This window comes from Diabrotica virgifera, chromosome 3 (assembly GCF_917563875.1).
Source record: "Diabrotica virgifera virgifera chromosome 3, PGI_DIABVI_V3a".
Taxonomy (NCBI): Eukaryota; Metazoa; Arthropoda; class Insecta; order Coleoptera; family Chrysomelidae; genus Diabrotica; species Diabrotica virgifera.
This window is the reverse complement of record NC_065445.1, coordinates 35127671-35147766: the sequence shown is the minus strand read 5'-3', so window position 1 is coordinate 35147766 and position 20096 is coordinate 35127671. Positions and strand designations below refer to the sequence as shown.

Sequence of the window (20096 nt, the reverse complement as noted above, 5' to 3'; positions counted from 1 at the left end):
AAGGTTTGATTCGGTCAGTTTTACAGGCCTGGAACACCATTACCGAAAATTATGGCCTTGACCTAGTTTCGGGTGTACCTGGACGTTTAGTTAAGTGTTTAGATTTAAATGGAGGTTGTATAAGTAAATGAGGTGAATTATTTGTTGAAATTTTATATTTCAATTGATAGAAATAAATACCGTAAAATTATAATTCTGCTTTCTTTTTTACGGATACTTTGTAGGCGGGCTATATTATGGGAAAATAAAGGAATCAAAATAAATAGACAATACTTGAGTCACCTTAGATTCGCCGATGATATCGTCCTGATAGCCAACAGTAAAGAAGAACTGAAAGATATGCTCGAAGAATTAGGACACCGAGCAAAAACAGTAGGTTTAAGAATGAATCTAGGCAAAACAAAGACGATTACAAACACAGAACAAGACACTGCTATCACAATTCGAGGAAGTGAAATAGAACAAGTACGATAATATCTTATATATTTGGGGCAAATAATAAAAGCGAGCAGAGAAAATCAAACAGAAGAAATTAAAAGACGTATAAGATTGGCATGGGCGGCATTCTGGTCTTCAACTGGTCTTCAACCAGTGTGTGTTACTGTTACCAGTAATCACGTATGGACACTAACCAAAAATAATATGGATAAACTTATAAAAACACAGAGAATAAACGAAAGACAGATGTTGCAAATGCGCTTGAAGGACAAAAACGAATATAGTGGATTCGAAATATGTATTACAAAGTTGAAAGATATAAGAATAGAAAAGTAGCCGAATCTAAATGGAAATTTGCGGGGAACAATATCAGACACAGAGAGGATAGGTGGATCAAAGAAATACTACACTTGAAAACCATACGAATACAAAAGAAGTAGAGGAAGACCACAGATGAGATAGGTTGATGACTTGAAGAGGCAAGCCGGTCCAAGATGGATGAACTTAGCTCAGGACAAGCACCAGTGGAGACAAAAAGGATGGATAACATGGGCTACATAGATAGATAGATAGATATATTGACTTTAGTCCATGCTTGCGGTTGCGTTGTCCTATGCCCTTGTCAACTGGTGGTGTTGTTGTGGACTCATCTTCTTTTGGAGCTTTAATATAATTGAATTCTTCTTTGCTGATGTTGGTTTCTGATTCAGTGCTTTTCTCCAGCTTATTTTTGCACGATACCCTGTGTTCTTCCTTTTTATGTGTGGAGGGTGTTTGGCAGACTTTTCCACTGCACTGATTATGTAAACGGTGAACTACTCCTATCGAAGACAATAGCAGTAGTTCACCACCCGATATTACTAACTGCGACGGACCCCTAATAACACGCTCTGAGGTAATAAAAGCCATACAATCATCAAAAGATGGCAGAGCGACTGGTCCTGATGAAATTCCAACTGAAATATAGAAGCTTATAAATGGTAGCAATGTTTTAGAGGCTATAACCTCGTTTTTCAATACCATTTATACCAGCGGACAACTTCCTAATGGCTGGTCTAATTCACTGATTATAGCTCTACCTAAGAAGACAACAGCAAAAACCTGGGCTGATTATAGAACCATCAGTTTGTTAAACCATTTATTGAAAATTTTTCTGAAGGTAATACATGGTCGTATCTACAATAAATGCGAGGAATACCTGGATGACACACAGTTTGGTTTCCGTAACGGGTTTGGAACGAGAGAGGCATTGTTTGGAATGAACGTACTTGCTCAAAGATGTCGAGATATATCTGTAGACATATACTGTTGTTTTATTGACTTCCAAAAGGCATTTGATCGTGTTAAGCACTCTATATTGATCGAAGCTCTAAAAGACATTGGCTTGGACGGCAGAGATGTTCGAATAATTGCAAATTTATATTGGAATCAAACAACATCAGTTTTAGTACATGCTGTGGAATCACAGGCTCTTAATATTAAAAGAGGAGTACGGCAGGGATGCCTCTTGTCACCACTGCTTTTCAACGTTTACTCCGAAAGAATTTTCAGAAAAGCTCTTTCTGAAAAACAAGAAGGAATACTTGTGAACGGTGAAGTCATCAATAATTTGCGATGTGCGGACGATACAGTACTCCTAGCTTCTAGTCAAGAAGATCTACAAACATTACTTGATAGTGTCGTTGAGAGTTGTAGGGAGGCAGGTCTGGATCTAAACATACGGAAAACCAAAATACTCGTAATAAGTACACAGAAGCATATAAAACCGTCTATATATGTAAATACATAATACCAAACTTGAGCAAGTTGATAAAATCGTTTACCTTGGACAGCAACTAAATTGTAACGCAGAAAGTCACGGCGAAATTAGATCTAGGATAGAGCCGGCTAGAGCCGCTTTTAGAAGGATGTCCAAGGTGTTATGTAACAGAGACCTAAAATTGGCATTGAGGATCCGCCTACTTCGCTGCTACGTGTTCTCGGTCTTACTTTATGGTGTCGAGTCCTGGACTGTGAATAAAATCGATCTAAATCGCCTTGAGGCTTTCGAAATGTGGTGCTATTTTAAAAGTTTCCTGGGTGGAGAAGATTCGAAACTCCACAATACTAGAACGTCTAGGCCTACTGAGATCATAAAAAGAATCAAGCAGAGAAAGCTGGAGTACTTCGGACATGTAATGAGAGGTCCCAAATATAGGTTGCTACAAAATATTATGCAAGGAAAAATAGCAGGTAAACGCAGTCCAGGACGAAGAAGAATCTCATGGTTGAAGAACTTGCGAGATTGGTATGGTGTTGATACAAGCATGCTATTTAGGGTGGCAGTGAATAAGATTAGGATAGCTATGATGGTAAACAACGTTCTGAAAGGACATGGTACATGAAGAAGAAGACTGAGTATGTCCAGTTTTGAAACTGAAGGGCGTGTAAGGCATGGTTGGGACCTTTTGAGAGCATCAGGTCCTTTGTTGAGTTCGACCATTTTCTGAAAGCAGTTTCAGAACGTTGTTAAAATATTTGTTATTTAAATTTACTCACCTCACTGGTTGTAAGATGTAAATTTACTGTATCGTTAAGTTTAATGTTTGGACCCTCAACTATAGAACGACGTGGTTCCTCCGGATCAAATATAACATGGGAGTGGTTAGATTTATCAAGTTTTTGATGCGAAGGTTCATGAGTAGAGACATGACTTGGATCTCGAGGAGGAGGAGGAGCAACATAACTCGGATCTCGAGGAGGAGGTGGAGCAACATAACTCGGATCACGAGGAGGAGGTGGAGCAACATAACTTGGATCTCGAGGAGGAGGTGGAGCCACATAACTGGGATCACGAGGAGGAGGTGGAGCAACATAACTAGGATCTCGAGGGGGAGGGGGAGCAACATAACTCGGATCTCGAGGAGGGGGTGGAGCAACATAACTCGGATCACGAGGAGGAGTTGGAGAATGATCTATTTCCGCTTTACTTGGTTCTTTAAATGAGTGAACACTTGGTCCAACTGGTTGAACATCTTCTTCTGGTACAGAACCATCGCATTCTTCACTTTCATCAGTCATCACGGCGTGTAGACATTCAGGACACTGACGAATAACAACATGAATGTCGCCATCTTCTTCCGATTTTCCTTTAATACATATTACCAATTTACTTCCAGTTTCTCCCTAAAATATAAATAAAATTAAAAAGCAGGCTACTAAAACCAAAGCGTCTTAATTTTTTTTATAACAATATGAACTTTCTGCAGCCATCACCTTGTACTAAAGGTGCCTCTCTTCTAGTGATGTTGGCGACCACATTGACCCATCTTATTCTATTCACAGTAGCTTGAAATAGATCAGTAACTGATCTAACTGACACAGGAAATTGACTGGTCTAACGATAACTGATATCGTTAGAAAACGTGTAAAAAGGTTGTGTTTTATCACCCACCCTTTTTAATCTGTACTCCGAAGAAATCTTTAGGGAGGCTTTGGATGACAGACAAGCGGGAGTAAGGCTAGGCGGAGAAGTAATCAACAATATTAGATACGCTGACGATACAGCCATTCTTGCTGAAAATTTACAAGATCTTCAGACACTACTAAATCTAGTCAGTGAAGCAAGTTATCGGAGAGGTCTTAAAATCAACATTTCAAAAACAAAATGGATGGTAGTTGGAAAGATTAATATAGATCAGGGTCAGCTTTCTCTTGATGGAGAGGAGTTAGAACGGGTGAATCATTTCAAGTACCTTGGCAGCTGGTTAAATGTAAATTGTGACTCTGATGAAGAGATAATAACTATAGGATCGAAATATCACGGAAGGCTTTTATGATCTGGAAACCGGTTTTATGTAACAGAAACCTGTCGATGAATATTCGAAGGAAGGTCCTGAAATGTTATGTGTGGTCTATCTTATAGTATGGTTGTGAGACATGTTTGGTTGTGAAACCAGTTTTATGTAACAGAAACCTGTCGATGAATATTCGAAAGAAGGTTCTGAAATGTTATGTGTGGTCTATCTTATAGTATGGTTGTGAGACATGGACGTTAAAAACCACAATGCTAAACAAAATAGAAGCATTCGAATTGTGGTGCTATCGACGAATCCTAAAGATATCGTGGGTTTCGCACACTTCCAATGAAGATGTTCTTCAAATGATGAATTTAGAACGTCTGTTCATAAGCATCATAAAGAGGAGAAAAACAGAATACTTCGGCCATATAGTTAGAGGACCTAAATACCGCTTCGCCTTATAATACAAGGAAAAGTTGAGGGAAAGAGATGGATTGGTCGAAAGAAACTTTCATGGCTGCGTAATATTAGAAAATGGTGCAGCTGCACAATAGAAGACTTATTTCAGCAGCCGATAGAGAAAGGTTTCAGGAAATTGTAAACATGATGACAGCCAACGTCTGAATACAGACACGGCACCTAAAGAAGAAGAAGAAGCTTCGACGACAATTTTCCGATATCGTTCTCGATCTTGCGCGGCATATAATAATTCATCTGCTGATAAGCCAGTCCATTGACGAAGTTTTCGGAGCCATGATTATTTCTTCCTGCCAATTCCTCCTTTTCCGTCGATATTTCCGTTGAGTATTAACTGTAGTATCCCGTATCTGCTAATACCTCTCATTATATGGCCCCAGATATTCAAGTTTTCTATTTTTTGTCATCTTCATTAAGTCTTCACCTTGACCTACTCTGTTTAAGACTTCTCTGTTTGAAATCCATTGAACCCATGATATTCTGAGCATTCTACGATAAGACCACATCTCGAAGGCTTCTAATTTGTTCATCATGTTAACCTTCATGATTCAGGTTTCACATCCATATAGTAATACAGGATACACATAACATTTTAGGAACTTGATTCTTAGTTGTAAGTTCAACTGAGAGTTGCTCAGAATAGATCTAAGTTTCATAAATGCTCCTCCTGCAATTTCTATACGAGTTTTAATTTCTTCATCCGGAATTTTGATTCCCATTGTCTCTTTTTTTCCATTCTCAATTTTTCCAACACTTCATTTTGGGTAAAATCAGCTCTCCTCTAGCTTAGATTCCGTACCATTGCCATTTTCAATGACAACCATCACGTGAAGATCAATAATAAGAAAACTTACAGAACAGGACCGCCGCTACCATGTGTGCAAAGTGTGCATCGCACACGGGCGGCCGATTATAGGGGCGGCCAAAAGCAGGCCACTGAATTAAATAGTAATGATTCAGATATTTCTATAAACTCTAATATTCCAAACAATCTAAACAAAAATGCCAGAAAATGTTATTTATTATATGAACTGCCCTTTTGCAGCTGTAGTCATAAAGTAATTCCGGGAATGCTTTTTAGTTCAAAGTGGCTGGCGGTTTTCGGACTTTAGGTAAAGATATTTTTATCTACGTGGCCCATATGCGATTTTTTCAAATTCTGAACATTTATGATTTGTTAAGAGAGTACCATACGACAATAGGATACTTTCCGAGAATTTAGATAAGTGCTTGTTAAGTTGCTCTCATTGAGTAATAAAAAAGTCTTTTTTATTACCAGATGGTTTAAAAAAATATTTTTTATTACTCGACGGTTGCTGTTATGATATTCAGGGCCGCGCCGTCCACGTGTGCAATGTGTGCGGCGCACAAAGGCGCCAGCAATTAAAGGGCGCCACTAGAGTAGCTACAAAGTTACTAGAGTTGACTAAAGAAATACCAAATTTAATTTTCCAGCTTTACAAGTAGAATGAATTCTTTTCATTCATATTAGATTGCACTCCCGATATTGAACATATGAAGCAAGTAAGCATTAACATTAGATTTGTCCACTTAACGACTGCTCTAAAAAATTAAAAATACGAGAACATTTTTTAGCTTTTTGTCCAATTTTCGACATAACAGGTATGGGTTTGAGCTCTTTTATAAAATATTACAGAAATTAAAAAAATTTGATTTATATATCAATAACGTGAGGGGTCAGGGCTATGTGAATGCCTCTAATATGCGTGGCAAAAATAACGGTCTGCAAAAGATTATTTTAGATCTGAATCCACGAGTCTATTATATGCTATGTGCTACTCACACGTTAAATTTAGTAGTTGATGATGCTGTGAAGTTCAATCACAAAACAATCGGTTTTTTTTAGTGCAATCAAAGAATTATATAAATATTTTTCAGCTCCTATCAAGCGTTGGGATATCATAAAACAACACTTCACAAATCTGACTTTAAAACATTTATTTGATACACACTGGTCCAGCAGAATTAATGGTTTAAAGCCATTGTATAAAAATTTGCCAAAAATCTATGTTGCTATATGATATAACAAATTCGGATAAATTTGATCTTGATTCAAAATATCAAGCTAGATGTTTAGGAAATAAAATATCAACATTTACCTTCATATGCTCAGTCCACATGTAGTCTGAAGTTCTGATGAAGGTCTGAAGTTCTGAAGTTAACTTCGTTAGCAAAATATTATAATCAAAAACAATCAGCTGGCCTTAAATGGTTTACATACCAGGGTAAATGATGTTATTACTACAGTTATTACTACAAATTTAATGATGTTATTACTACAGTAAATGAAACTGCAGAGAAACTTGACGTGGAGCCTAGTTTTCAAGCAGCTACACGGTTAAGGTACGGTGTCGAAAAGCAAACGGTTCGATAACGAACATAATAGTAGGGGAGGAAAGTATGCTAAATTTTCAGTTACTCGAGCGTTATGGCGACCTATTGGATTGTGAAGAGTAGGTCCTAAAACCAAAAATTTAAGTTTTTCATAAAGTGGGGGACTTTTCATTTTTTAATTTAATTTTCCATTTCCAACAATCGCTTTTTCCTATTATAGCGCCATATATCCATAATTCGAAAAAATGTCTTGAATAAAATTACTTATTTTTACGTAAGAAATCCAAATATACCTACAATAAAAAATGTGAGCTCCTATTTAACATTTTAAAGTAACCCCCACCCCACTTCCGCGAGGGGTCGTGTTTGGTGTCATTCGATAGATTTTTCAGAAATATTGAATACGTGTATTTTTCAGTTTTTCGATCTGATGTTCATTTCGCGAAATATCGCAGTTTTCGTATTTAAAATTTTAAATTCCCCCAACCCTCTCCGTGGGGTGTCGTGTTTGGTATCATTCGATAGATTTTTGAAAAATATTGAACACGTATGTTTTAGTTTTTCGATCTAACGTTCATTTCGTGAAATATTCGCTTTTTTTAATCTTTGTGACCCGCCCATTTCCTTACGCCCCGCTCAAATCGTCAGATTTTTGAAATGTACACTGTTTTGCATGTATGTAACTTACCTTCTCTTAATCTGACGATTTCGAGTTTTTATAAGATTAGATTTTTTTTTCGGACCGTCCTTAACGAACTATCCTATATTAAGAGCCAAAATCTGGTAGGGGTACATTTACAGCAGGGGTGGGCAAAAGCCGGCCCGCGGGCCGGATCCGGCCCTTTTGTTTATTTTATCTGGCCCATTGAAAAATCCAACAGGCAATTTTTGTTATTCTCTTAGTACTATATAGTATGCGTATAACATCATTTTAAATTAATTTGTAGAAATCGTTGAGCTATAAAGAAATAGCAAAATAAAATCTTTCATTAACTGACTTATTTAATGACCATTATTTTAATATTCTTCTTCTTTTAGTGCCGACTCCACTAATGAAGGTTGGCTATTATAGCAATGGTTATAATAACCATTGCGAATTCGTCTCTATCTTCTGCTGTTCTTAAAAGCGTCCGTATTTTTAACCCGGTCCAGTCGCGAATGTTTTTCAATCAGGATATTACTATCAGGACCGGTTTTTCCTTTTATTCTACCGCTCATAATCAGCTGCAACAACTCGTACTAATCATTTTTAAGTATATGTCTCCAATATGCTGCCTTTCTCCTTTTAATGGTGGCCAAAAGTTATCTATCTCTTCCTATTCTGGACAACACCATATAGTTCATAATTTGATCGGTCCGTGGTATTTTCAAAATTCTCCTAAAAATCCACGTCGCAAAAGCTTCCAGCTTTCTCATTAAGTCCACATTAACAGTCCAAGCTTCAGCACTATAAAGAAGAATATAGTGGATATAAGATTTTACCATCCTATAACGGATTTGCAGATCAAGTCTTTGGTTACTCAAAGTTACTCTTTGGTTACATCTTCAAAAAGGCTAATCTTGATTGCTCTCTTCTTGATCGAATTTCTGATTTCGGATTTAAATCTTTCGTAATCCAGACTAGAAAAGATTTTTCATTTTGCCCACTTGTTAAATATCTTCTTTTTTTATCGGGATTTGTTATTTATAATATAATATCGCACCTTGAAAACCATATGGCAATATCTGCAATTTTTTCATGAAATGACCTTTGAATGCAGTCTAATAGGAAAAAAAATCTATTTTTTAATGCTATATAGCAGCGTCTGCAAAAAATTTTAAGTTCGGCACCAGAAAGATACATCCCTATGGCTTTTGTCAAAAATCGGTTCTTCTTTTTATACCATCAGGCATTATCTGCAGTAGTTGATGCTCTACGGTTCTAAAATTGGAAAAAAAACCCCAGATCTATATGGCAATATGTGCAAAATGTGACCCACGCTCGTAAAATGAAAGCAAGATCTACTAAGGAAACATCCTTTGAATGCAACAAAACAGAGTGCTGCATAGAGATTTGATTGCAACACTGGAAATAAGCGACAAGACTATAACAAATTGATATACAACGTCGCACTGCAGATCCCAAAAGAAAAGCGAATTATAACCGACAGACATTATATAAGCGACAGATTATAATATGCAAGACTTTGATTAAGTGTTAACACTAAAAATTTGTAATAAATAAGTACAATCAATAAAAAAACTGTTATTTTATATGAATTTTTACTCTACCATGTGCGAGAATTGATATATTTTTTAATACCATATGGCCGTATGTGCTAAAATACCTATTTCCTGTGGGAAATTTTACGTACTTCTTAATTCATATAAAAATATGTAAAATTAAAGACAATTGTGCCAAATACCAGGTTTGCAGCTTAATTTTTGGAATTACAGTAAATAAAATTAACTTTACAAAAACTTAAAATGCTCATAACTCAATATTATGATTTTTGCAGTTACTGCCCTATGGTTTTCAAGGTGCGATATAATGGACCATATTTTTTTAAAAATTATGTAATATATTTTAGCGGGCATAAATTATTGTTTGCATGGTTACATCTTCAAAAAGGCTAATCTTGATTGCTCTCTTCTTGATCGAATTTCTGATTTCGGATTTAAATCTTTCGTAATCCAGACTAGAAAAGATTTTTCATTTTGCCCACTTGTTAAATATCTTCTTTTTTTTATCTGGATTTGTTATTTATAATATAATATAATGGACCATATTTTTTTAAAAATTATGTAATATATTTTAGCGGGCATAAATTATTGTTTGCATGTACACCCAAGTAAGACAATAATTTATTATTACTATTATCTATTATTAACAGTCAAATTTCTTTGTCCAAATGCTTTAAAATCATACTAGTAATGATAGTATTTTTGTCAAAAAAATTTCTTGAACAGGGAAAAAACTCCACCAAAAATATTCGTGGGTGCAGTGTATTTAATACACCTTTTATTACATATAATACACCATTATTTATATACACCTTAAAAGTATTTGCCCACCCCTGATTTACAGGGTAAAAGGTTGCTCCCCATGTGATAATCTGACGCGCTCGAGTAACTGCAAAAATCCCCGCTTGGGCTCCCGTAGCATTAACATTGTTTTATTTAACGAGACGATTAAAAAAATTGCCTATTTTTTGGGCGTCATTAAATGTTTTGCACACAGGCGCTACCACATGCTGGCGCGGCACTGATGATATTGTTCCTTTATGCTTATGTATTGTTATGGATAGGGTTATAGTTCAGTCTAAGTTGAGAATTTAATGATTTTAGACACGCTTTTCTTTTGCACACTACTGTATTTCAAATAGGCCTGGGTCCCGCGTACCAAAAAAAAGTTGATTAATAGCAAGCTGAAAACTTGTTAATTGCTTAACGGTGTCTAGTCGGGCAAACTTTGATGTACCGGAACACTAGAACAGAGGAAGTTTTAATTGTGGAACAGTTTAAAAATTTGGAATGTCAGATTACGAAAACGTCCCATGTATTTTGTCGAACAGAGCATCCAATTGATTTGTTACCCTTTCATTAAACTCTCATGCAAAAATCAGACTGATATTACTAACCAACATGATTCCTGTCATTTGACATGTTCTTCGTGTTCCACTCATCAAAATGCCCAGTTGGTGATAAACACCAGTCTGATTTCTGCATGTGAGTTTAATGAAATGGTAACAAATCAATTGGATGTTCTGTCCGACAAAATACATGGAACGTTTTCGTAGTCTGACGTTCCAAATTTTTAACCTGTTCCATAATTAAAACGTCCCCTGTTCCAGTGTTCCCATACATCAAAGTTTGTCCGAATAGACACCCTTAAGCTATTAACAATTTTTCAGCTTGCTATTAACCAACTTTTTTTGGTACGCGGGATCCAGGCCTATATATTTAAATATAGTAACGTCGAGATCAGAGCAATTATTATTCATATACGCGTATGGTGCCCTGCATATTTCTTTAAATACTAGTACCTACGTTGAAACGACTAAAGTGTTGGAAGGGGGCGGTAAATATTAAGTTGCACACGGGCGGTCAACACCCAAGTTTGGCAGCTTAAATATGACAATAATTATTAGCTTACATTCTCTTTCCATGTAAATTCCAAAGGTTGATCACCCGGACAATTCTCCAAACAGCAGCATCCTTCGTGCTGCATATCATAATCAGTTTCTTCATTATACAAATATGTTTCAACGTTCTGTCCAGAAATACCGCCTTTCCTCCCATTGACCGCTGAATAGTCGCCATTCTTCGCATTGACCGCTGCATTGTTGCCATTCCTCGCATTGACCGCTGAATTGTTGCCTTTCCTCGCATTGACCGCTGAATTCGATTTGGGTTTTTCAATTGTCACAGACTGCACGGAATAATCTTTTTCCAGAAAATGACGAACCTTATCCAGATCTGCCATACATTTTACAATAATTTTTTTTGCTCCTGCTGCGTCGACCACCTAGAAGGAAATATAAATTTAATATTAATATAGGTTGAAGATACAATCATCAGATAAATTAGGTCAAAAATATGAAACAAAAAGTCATTAAAAAAGAAACAATATGCATAATAACAATAAAAATTATGCCACCTTCATTCGGTCTTAAATTTCTATGAGCTAACATTGTTTGATTGTTTTCATTGATTGTAAACACTATAGTAAAAGAGGGATACGTTTATTTTCTTGTGTTTCCAAAGGATCTGGTTGAAAAAAAAGAAGAGGTGGATTTCATTACTAAGGTAATGGTAATGTATAACTGAACAAATTTAACTGAAATCCTCAAGGTCACTTGAAACCGCATCAACGAACGTCTGTCTGTCTGTCATGAGTGTCATGTCTTCTCTTCGCGGTTGCAGATAAATGAGTTTTACTGTAAATGTAGTGAAGAAAACGTATTTAACGTATGTAACGTATTTAACACGCTATTATACGGTGTAGAGGCCTGGACTCTCAAACAGACCAACATAAAAAATGTTGAAAATTTCGAGATGTGGTGTTACCGTCGAATGCTGAAGATAAGTTGGGTTGAAAGAATCACAAATCTTGAAGTAACACGAAGGATAGGAAGAGACCCAGAAATTTTGTTATCGATAAAACGAAGAAAACTCGAGTATTTGGGTCACCTGATAAGAGGTCATAAATACGCATTACTTCAAAATATAATGCAAGGAAAAATAGAAGGAAAACGGAATCCAGGCCGTAGAAGAATGTCATGGATGCGGAATTTGAGAGAGTGGTTTGGCTGCACCACTAATGAACTTTTTAGGTCAGCTGTAAACAAAGTCAGGGTAGCCTTGATGATTTCCAATCTCCGATAGGAGTGGCACAAGAAGAAGAAGAAGAAGTGAAGAAAAAGAACTGAGTTTATCGCCCATTCCCCACGGCATACAATTTTCGCCACCAAGAGAAGAACTGTCGAAATGTCTTATTTCTATTTCTAATGAGGGTGGCAAAGAAAGTATGCTCGTCGTGATATACAACACTAAATGCCTGAATGTGTATTACTGGTTGCATAATAATTGAGAATATTTTCGTTAAAGATTCCTTCACAAAAAGATTTAAGCTTCGAATTTAACGTTTTATATTGATATTCATTAAATTATAAATAAGTCGACTTTTTTAATGGAAGAAGAATAACATAACATAACATAACTTTATGATCAGCTTAATGCTACTTTTTGGAATCCCTTAAAAAATACCCATCTCCTAAGCCGCTGAATTCAGATAAACTGTCAAAATTGAAATGACAATTGACAATGACAATATAACTGTCAACTGTCATTTACTTATAATGTCAAATTCGACAAACAGTAAACAAAAAAATCAAAATTAAATCTGTTTTTGTAACGTATTTAAAAATTCTTCAACATGAAAAATAGGAATGTCTCTACTATAAAAGAGGCTAAAGAAACTTTTCAAAGTCTACTTGAATTGTCGAGGTTGTTATGTACGGGATTAGAACCAGAGACATTGGCAATTTGCGTGAGACTTTGTGAATCTGGGGTTAATCCTGAATTACTTGCAAAGGTCATTAAAGAACTCAAAAGTGAAATCCAATCAGCAACAGGAGAAACTATGGACGAAACTTGAGATATCCAGTAATTATTGTAAAATTGATAACATTAAAAAACCTTTAATTTTAGTGTTTAACTGCTTGTTTGTTATTTCAGTATATGGACTAATAAATTGTAAGTAAAATTGTAAATACTGCCTTTATCATATACTGTATTACCAGTGAATATGAAAAACAATTATTTTTATCCTTACTTTTAACAATTAACACAATTAAGTTACAGTAAGGAGTCTAGTTTACTTGTAACCCCCTAAAACCCACGACATCTGTATATTGTAACACGATATATAATTTACTTGCAAATTACATACAGTCGGAAAAATGAAAGAATACCCATGAACGAACATATAAAACACACTGTATTTTCCTGTCACCGTATCACAAAGGAAATTGTCCAGTGCAAGTACATGTAACAATAATTATTACATGTACTCTTGCTGGCCAATTTTTTGTGTGACGCGGTGACCGGAAAATACAGCATGTTTTATATGTTCGTTCATGGGTATTCTCTTATTTTTCCGACTGTATCTAATGAAAAAACATTCTCATATACATTTGAATCCCGATTATCCATGATTCTGGATGCAGCATGGAAAATTGAAAAACATTTCAGTTATAATACCGTAATTTCGGGTGACTTTGGCCCGCCAGGGTGACTTTGACTCATTTTGGGAAAAAGATATTTTAGTAACTAAGGCATTTGTGCAATAAATTATCAAGTAAATTTCATTGTACCGCACCATCAGTACCATATGAACTGTTTGAAAATTTTAATAAATTATGCTAATACCTGTTATGTTACGAAAAAAACGAATTTCTAAAATTTGGTCATTCCACATAAGATTTTTTTTTTTATTTAACCCGCCGTTACACGCGTCTTCAATTGTGACGTGGTTGCACGCGTATGAGCGTCGCCCTCACCTACATAAATTCGACTTATTTCGAGGAAGAATGAATGTCAACATGTAAAAATATAAAGTGGGTTGTACTCACATTATAGAAAGTCTCGTAAACCAATTTTTTTTTATTAATTTAACAAAACAAAAGTAAAAATAATATAGATCAAAAGCAAGTTTTCTTAATTTTCAATTTCAGTAAGCCACTGAAGAAATTAACGTTCTTTACGCGAATTCATTTTACTAAAAATACAAATTAAAATTAAAAACTGTTCTGAAGTTATTTCTTTGTGGCATTTATGTAACTAACTATTAATATTTTGTATTTTGATAACGACGTCCGAGGTGGAATTCGAAACGTCAATAAAATCAATTTTTCAAGTTAAATTGTGGCTTATTTCCCAATTAGAATAGGTAAATTTAAAAATGGGTTCTTAACCAGTGGCGCACCTAAAATTTTCCTCTGGGGGGGGGGTTTGCTTGGGCACCGAAAGTTTTTTGTATTATTTGTGAAAGACAAGTTACATTTTCCTACTTTCTTTATATATATTTCTATATGCTCTGGGTGGGAGTTTAACCCCCAAACCCCCCCTCGGTGTGCCACTGTTCCTAACCTAATCCAAACAATAATATTTTAGTTAAACCTACCTAAATATTAAATAAAAACCTAAAAGTTTCTTTGAGATAATAGAAACGTGATTTCACTGTGATTGCACGCGCAGTGAGGAATTCCCTCACTTGAAGAGGGATGTCTCTTCTTTCAACTATCACACAGCACACTGGCCGCCTGAAATATTCTATAACTTTTTCATACCCTCTCATAAACCATGCTAAAGGCATTCCTGGGTGCTTAAGGTTATCGTATTAGTTTACACAATTTCATTGGTTATAAACAAATATGGTGAGGGATTTCCTCATAGCGCGTGTAATGGCGGGTTAAACAATATAAATACACCTAATCTACAAGATTAATCAGTATTTTTTCTTTAACCTAATTTCCCTAAAAAATGTTTGTAAACTAGATGTCACCTGGTCCATCCTAGCTTTTTTTTACATGAAATGTCCACTTCTTTGTTGTGGCTACACAGCACAGCACTGACTCTGCTTTTCACTAATTGCTCACGTATTTGTTGTGGCTACAATACAATGCACAACACTAACTAAGCCCGGCACAACTTCACACATTACACGAGCTCGAACGGTTTAGTCCTCTTGAGTCTTCGCATCTGGGGTTCGTTGACAAGAAGCTGAAGTGCTTCATGGTTGGGATGCTTATGGAGCCTGTCTTCATGTCTCCTGGCGACTTTCTTGATTTCATTTGGAATAGATTCGATTTTAAGATCTCTACACAAATCATCGTTCCGAACATACCAAGGAGCACATACAATATTCCTTAATATTCGGTTCTGGAGCGTTTCTAAATTTCGGTAATTACTTTTTTTGGTACAGCCCCATAATTGTAGGCCATAGGTCATAAGATTTTTTGACTGGAAAAATTGGTTGGAAACCAATAATTCTTCCAAGAGTAAGATTAATTGCATAGTGGCATATTGAAAATCTGTGAATTCTTAACCTCCGTGCATCGTTATTTCAGTCTAAACATAGACAGTAAGACGGTCGGATATTCTTTTGCAAGGTGCTACAAAATTTAACGGTTTTCGGGTGACTTTGTCCCAGTTTGTTGATTGTTGGATTTTGGTCATTGGTTGCTTCTATATTAAATTAAAGTAAGTAAATGCTGATTTTAAATTTGCTTTTAGCCTTGTAACAACTGCAGGGTTTATTAACTTGCAGATACTTCGTCTAATTCTTCATCTAGTGAGAGCTATAGGGATAATGAAGATCTACATAAGCTTTCCATTGGAGTTGGAGACTTCGTAATTGTATCTGACTACTTTGACAGCTTTCCAGGAAAATTCGATGGATTTGTAAGAGGTAGTAATAACTGTTACGGTTGGGTGCAAGTAATGGTACTGGGTGAAAGAAGTATATGGCAATGGCCCGAAGTCCCCGTAAGAAAATCCTACCACTTGGCTAATGTTGATTTTACTGAGCCATTGGAACTTGGAGATAACCGATATTTCTTTCCAGATTAAAAAAAAAGCTTGTAAATCGTTTTATTGTTCATTTTTTGTTAAGAAATGATCTTTTTTGTTAACCTAGGGTCCTATATAAAGTTTTATGTTAGTTTTAGTTTTTCCTTGTTTGAAATTTAAATAAATTTTTTTCACCTAACAAAATGTTTGTTTCTGATTCATCTGGTAGGGTCCATTAGCCCAAACAATAATAATCACAGAGAATAAATATAAAATGTAGCTTGAGACAAAGTCACCCGACACTAGCGGGTGACTTTGCACACCACATTTTTATTTTTTTTATAATACAGGAAGCGGTTCTTTGTGTTTTCGTGTAATTTTTCTAAAAGAGTAGTTATAGACTCAAATACACATAAATAAAGAAACATACTTTTAAGTATTCAAAAAACTGAAATCTACATTTAAACTTCGAAAGTGAGTCAAAGTCACCCGAAATTACGGTACCAACATTTATTTCTTATACAGTATACTCTCTCTATAACGAACACGAGGTTTCGCTTATAAGAAGGTACATTAGGTGACTGTGAAATTCCTATTGAACTATAACACCTTTATAACGAGGTATACTTGGTTATACATAACGAGGGACAATGAGATCAATGAACATGTTTCTTTACCTGTTTTTGGAGCAGTGATTGCTATAAATAAATATTCCATTTGCCTTTTTACAGTAGGTAATGCCTAAAATCTGTGTGCTTATCGAGACCAATTATGTAATAATTACCACTGCCTGTCAGCTTCATCCTCTTCATCTACCTACTCTTTATCAAAAGCGCCATTCAAGTAATATTTTACATCTTATATTGCTCAGAATGGCTTTACTATAGAAAGTAAGTGTCTTAGAAAACTAGATATTCATATATGTATGTACAATATTATTGTTGTCTGATATAACAAGATCAGCTTATAACCAGGTAATTAGTCTGCCATTTCAGTTCTGGTTACAGTCGGAAAAATGAAAGAATACCCATGAACGAATATATAAAAGACGCTGTATTTTCCTGTCACCGTGTCACAAAGAAAAGTGTCCAGTGCAAGTACATGTAACAATAATTATTACATGTACTTGCGCTGGCCAATTTTTTGTGTGACACGGTGACAGGAAAATACAGCGTGTTTTATATGTTCGTTCATGGGTATTCTTTCATTTTTCCGACTGTATATAGGAGTCATGATACATATGTACAGGGTAATTCACTATATTTTGACCCCCTGTAAACGGCTTTATTTACAGAATTAGAAAAAAATGTAAATACAAAAGTTATTCAATTTTTAAATTATGATTTTTTTATCATACTAGTGACGTCATCCATCTGGGCGTGATGACGTAATCGACTATTTTTTTAAATGAGAATAGGTCTCGTGTGCTAGCTCATTTGTAAGGTTATTCGATTCTCTATTCAGTAATACAAACATTAAGATAATTATTTATACAGGGTGTCCAAAAAATTTTTTTTAGAATTAAATTAATTGCCACAAAAAGAAGAATGTATGTAATTAATTTAATTCAAAAACATCTTCTACTGCTGTTAGAAAACAGAAATAAAAGTTTATTGCACAAATAAACATTGCTTTTTGCTTAAATTTAATGTTTAAACTGCGAAGAGGCAGATGCGTGGCAGCTTAAACATTGAATTAAAGTGAAAAGTAATGTTTATTTGTTCAATAAACATTTATTTCTATTTTCTAACAGCAGTAGAAGATATTTTGAATTAAATAAATTACATACATTCTGCTTTTTGTGGCAATTAATTTAATTAAAAAAAATTTTTTTGGACTCCCTGTATAAATAATTATCTTAATGTTTATATTACTGAATGAAAAATTGAATAACCTTTCAAATGAGCTAGCACACGACCCCTATTCTCTTTAAAAAAATAGTCGATTACGTCATCACGCCCAGATGGATGACATCACCAGTACAATATATATTATTTCAACAAATCATAATTTAAAAATGGAATATCTTTTGTAGTTTACATTTTTTTCTAATTCTGTAAATAAAGCTGTTTACAGGGGGGTAAAAATATAGTGAATAAACCTGTACACACATGCATATTATGTGCCTACTATAAACAGATAACAGAAAAAATAAATCTCATCACTTTGAACTAACTCATAGTTCAATATTCTGATGTATTCTTTGCAAGTTAAAAATATCGACAAGCTGCGAAGGTTCTCGTTGCTCAAGTCTAGTAGAATATTGGCAGTTTCCTCAGCTACCTGATCATTTACTCTTTTGATCGATCCATCCCATCATTTTCTTAGACGTAACTCTCACTTTCATGAGTCATTTTGAAATGTTCTTTTATTCTCAAGTATCTGAAAAATCTTTGTCTCAAGTATCTGCTTTCTTAGCACACATTGGTCCAGAGATTGCTACATCCTCCGATCTTTACTGTAGAAACCACTTAGTTGGAAAGTGTTTCATTAAGTTATCGAAAAGATGATCTTTTTAATTTCGTTGAAGATATGTTTTTAAAAGAGCGAGACTTAGATATGAAATTTTGTAGAATTTTATATTATTTGCTGACTTCTTAGATTCGTGATAATGGCGTCATACTTTCGCCTTTCCACTTCTGTTTAAAATCTCTAATATTTTTCATATAGCATATAGATTTTTTATTGAGTAGTTTAGTTTGCAGTGACTGTGTTTCGATAAAACCTCAAAAATGCAATTTGAGCAATGGTGGAATCGGGGTTCTACTGTACCTGAGAATGTTTCAGTTGCAGTGTGGATGAGACCAAACAACCTTATTGAAATCTGTATTTACTGTAATCACAAATAACACCAATGGAGAATGCCAATAGTTTGTTTGAAAGCACTCGATATTTTGTCGTTAATGGAAGACATTCTTAAGTTAAGCTTGGGTCATACTAGGTTTCTCTGAATTGTTCCAATTTTAGTATATGTACAGCCGAAGTGAGTGCACCTTTATACAATTTGTTGCTAGTCACAGGGGACCCTATGAGAGGTTTAACCATACTATTAGCCTTACAATATCACTACTCAGACCTAATAACTACGCTAATTTTTTTTGAGCAATAAAGCTTATTACTACAAATACATACTTATACATACCTCTTCCATATTACTACTATTATTAGTACTGGTAAATCGTGAGGAACTACTTAAAATTGCTTTCGATCCATTTGTTGGAGTCATTTTTAATGCTGATGGCTTCTGTTGTGATGGAATTTTGGAATTCGAATGATTGGCCATTACTACAAAATCTGTGCTTAAAGGCATTGTTAGTGTTGTCAGTATTTCTTTGGTAATTTTTTCTGGTTCAGATTGACGTAAATCTTCAGAACTTCCTGTTGAAACTGTCCAAGACTTGCACTGTGAGGACTTGTTATCTATAATAAAAAAGTTATTAAGGTTATTAAAATGAATCGAACATGTGTAAAGACTGAAATAGTTTTGTACACACTTATGACTACTGAAGGACAGGGAGAAGCTTACTTTTGAAGTGTGTAAAATATATAAATCCTAGCTGAGAGCTTTCGGCTTATAAAGTCATCTTCAGAGCTATGGTCAATAATTTCAAAATACCCCTATGAAGAGAGAGTGATCCCATGTAAGATTTAAAAAACTTCTTGTTCTTATGCAGTTTTTTATTGTTAGAAAACACTTTGTCTGACTTTTGGGAAAAACTTGCCTAATGGTGTTGTCGGTTGTGGTTGAAACATTGAAGACATCTAATACGGGCACAAAGGACTCTCACACAAAAGATACATTTCAGATTACAGAGATTTGATCATGGTAAGGTCAAAAAAACCTGAACAATTTGCACCTTACTATAAAATACCTAGTACCTAATCCTTTAACACCCAGACTGTATGGTTTATCTAAGATACATAAAGAGGGAATCCTCATTCGTCCAGTTGTTAGCTACATAAACACTCCTGTTTCCATTCTTTTAAAATTTA

General features: G+C 35.0%; 2 protein-coding genes across 3 annotated transcripts in view; one reads left to right on the top strand and one right to left on the bottom strand.

The window, feature by feature from the left end:
• The window catches only part of LOC114344918 (uncharacterized), a 40479-nt gene that overhangs the window by 14723 nt on the left and 5660 nt on the right, over nucleotides 1-20096 (bottom strand). For both annotated transcript variants that reach the window (XM_050646427.1, XM_050646426.1), the window contains exons 2-4: nucleotides 19246-19523; nucleotides 11185-11556; nucleotides 2977-3603 (exon numbers count right to left, since the gene is read on the bottom strand). In XM_050646427.1, coding sequence (XP_050502384.1) covers nucleotides 2977-3603; nucleotides 11185-11556; nucleotides 19246-19523 — 1277 coding nt within the window. The remainder of the gene's footprint in view (nucleotides 1-2976; nucleotides 3604-11184; nucleotides 11557-19245; nucleotides 19524-20096) is intronic.
• LOC114345024 (mitotic-spindle organizing protein 1-like) lies at nucleotides 12880-13303 on the top strand. Its single transcript, XM_028295848.2, has one exon. It carries the CDS (start codon nucleotides 12967-12969, stop codon nucleotides 13186-13188), a length of 222 nt encoding a protein of 73 aa, XP_028151649.1. The 5' UTR covers nucleotides 12880-12966; the 3' UTR covers nucleotides 13189-13303.

Coding starts and splice junctions, on each gene's coding strand:
- LOC114345024 (XM_028295848.2), top strand. CDS start 12,967: ATGAAAAATAGGAATGTCTCTACTATAAAAGAGGCTAAAGAAACTTTT.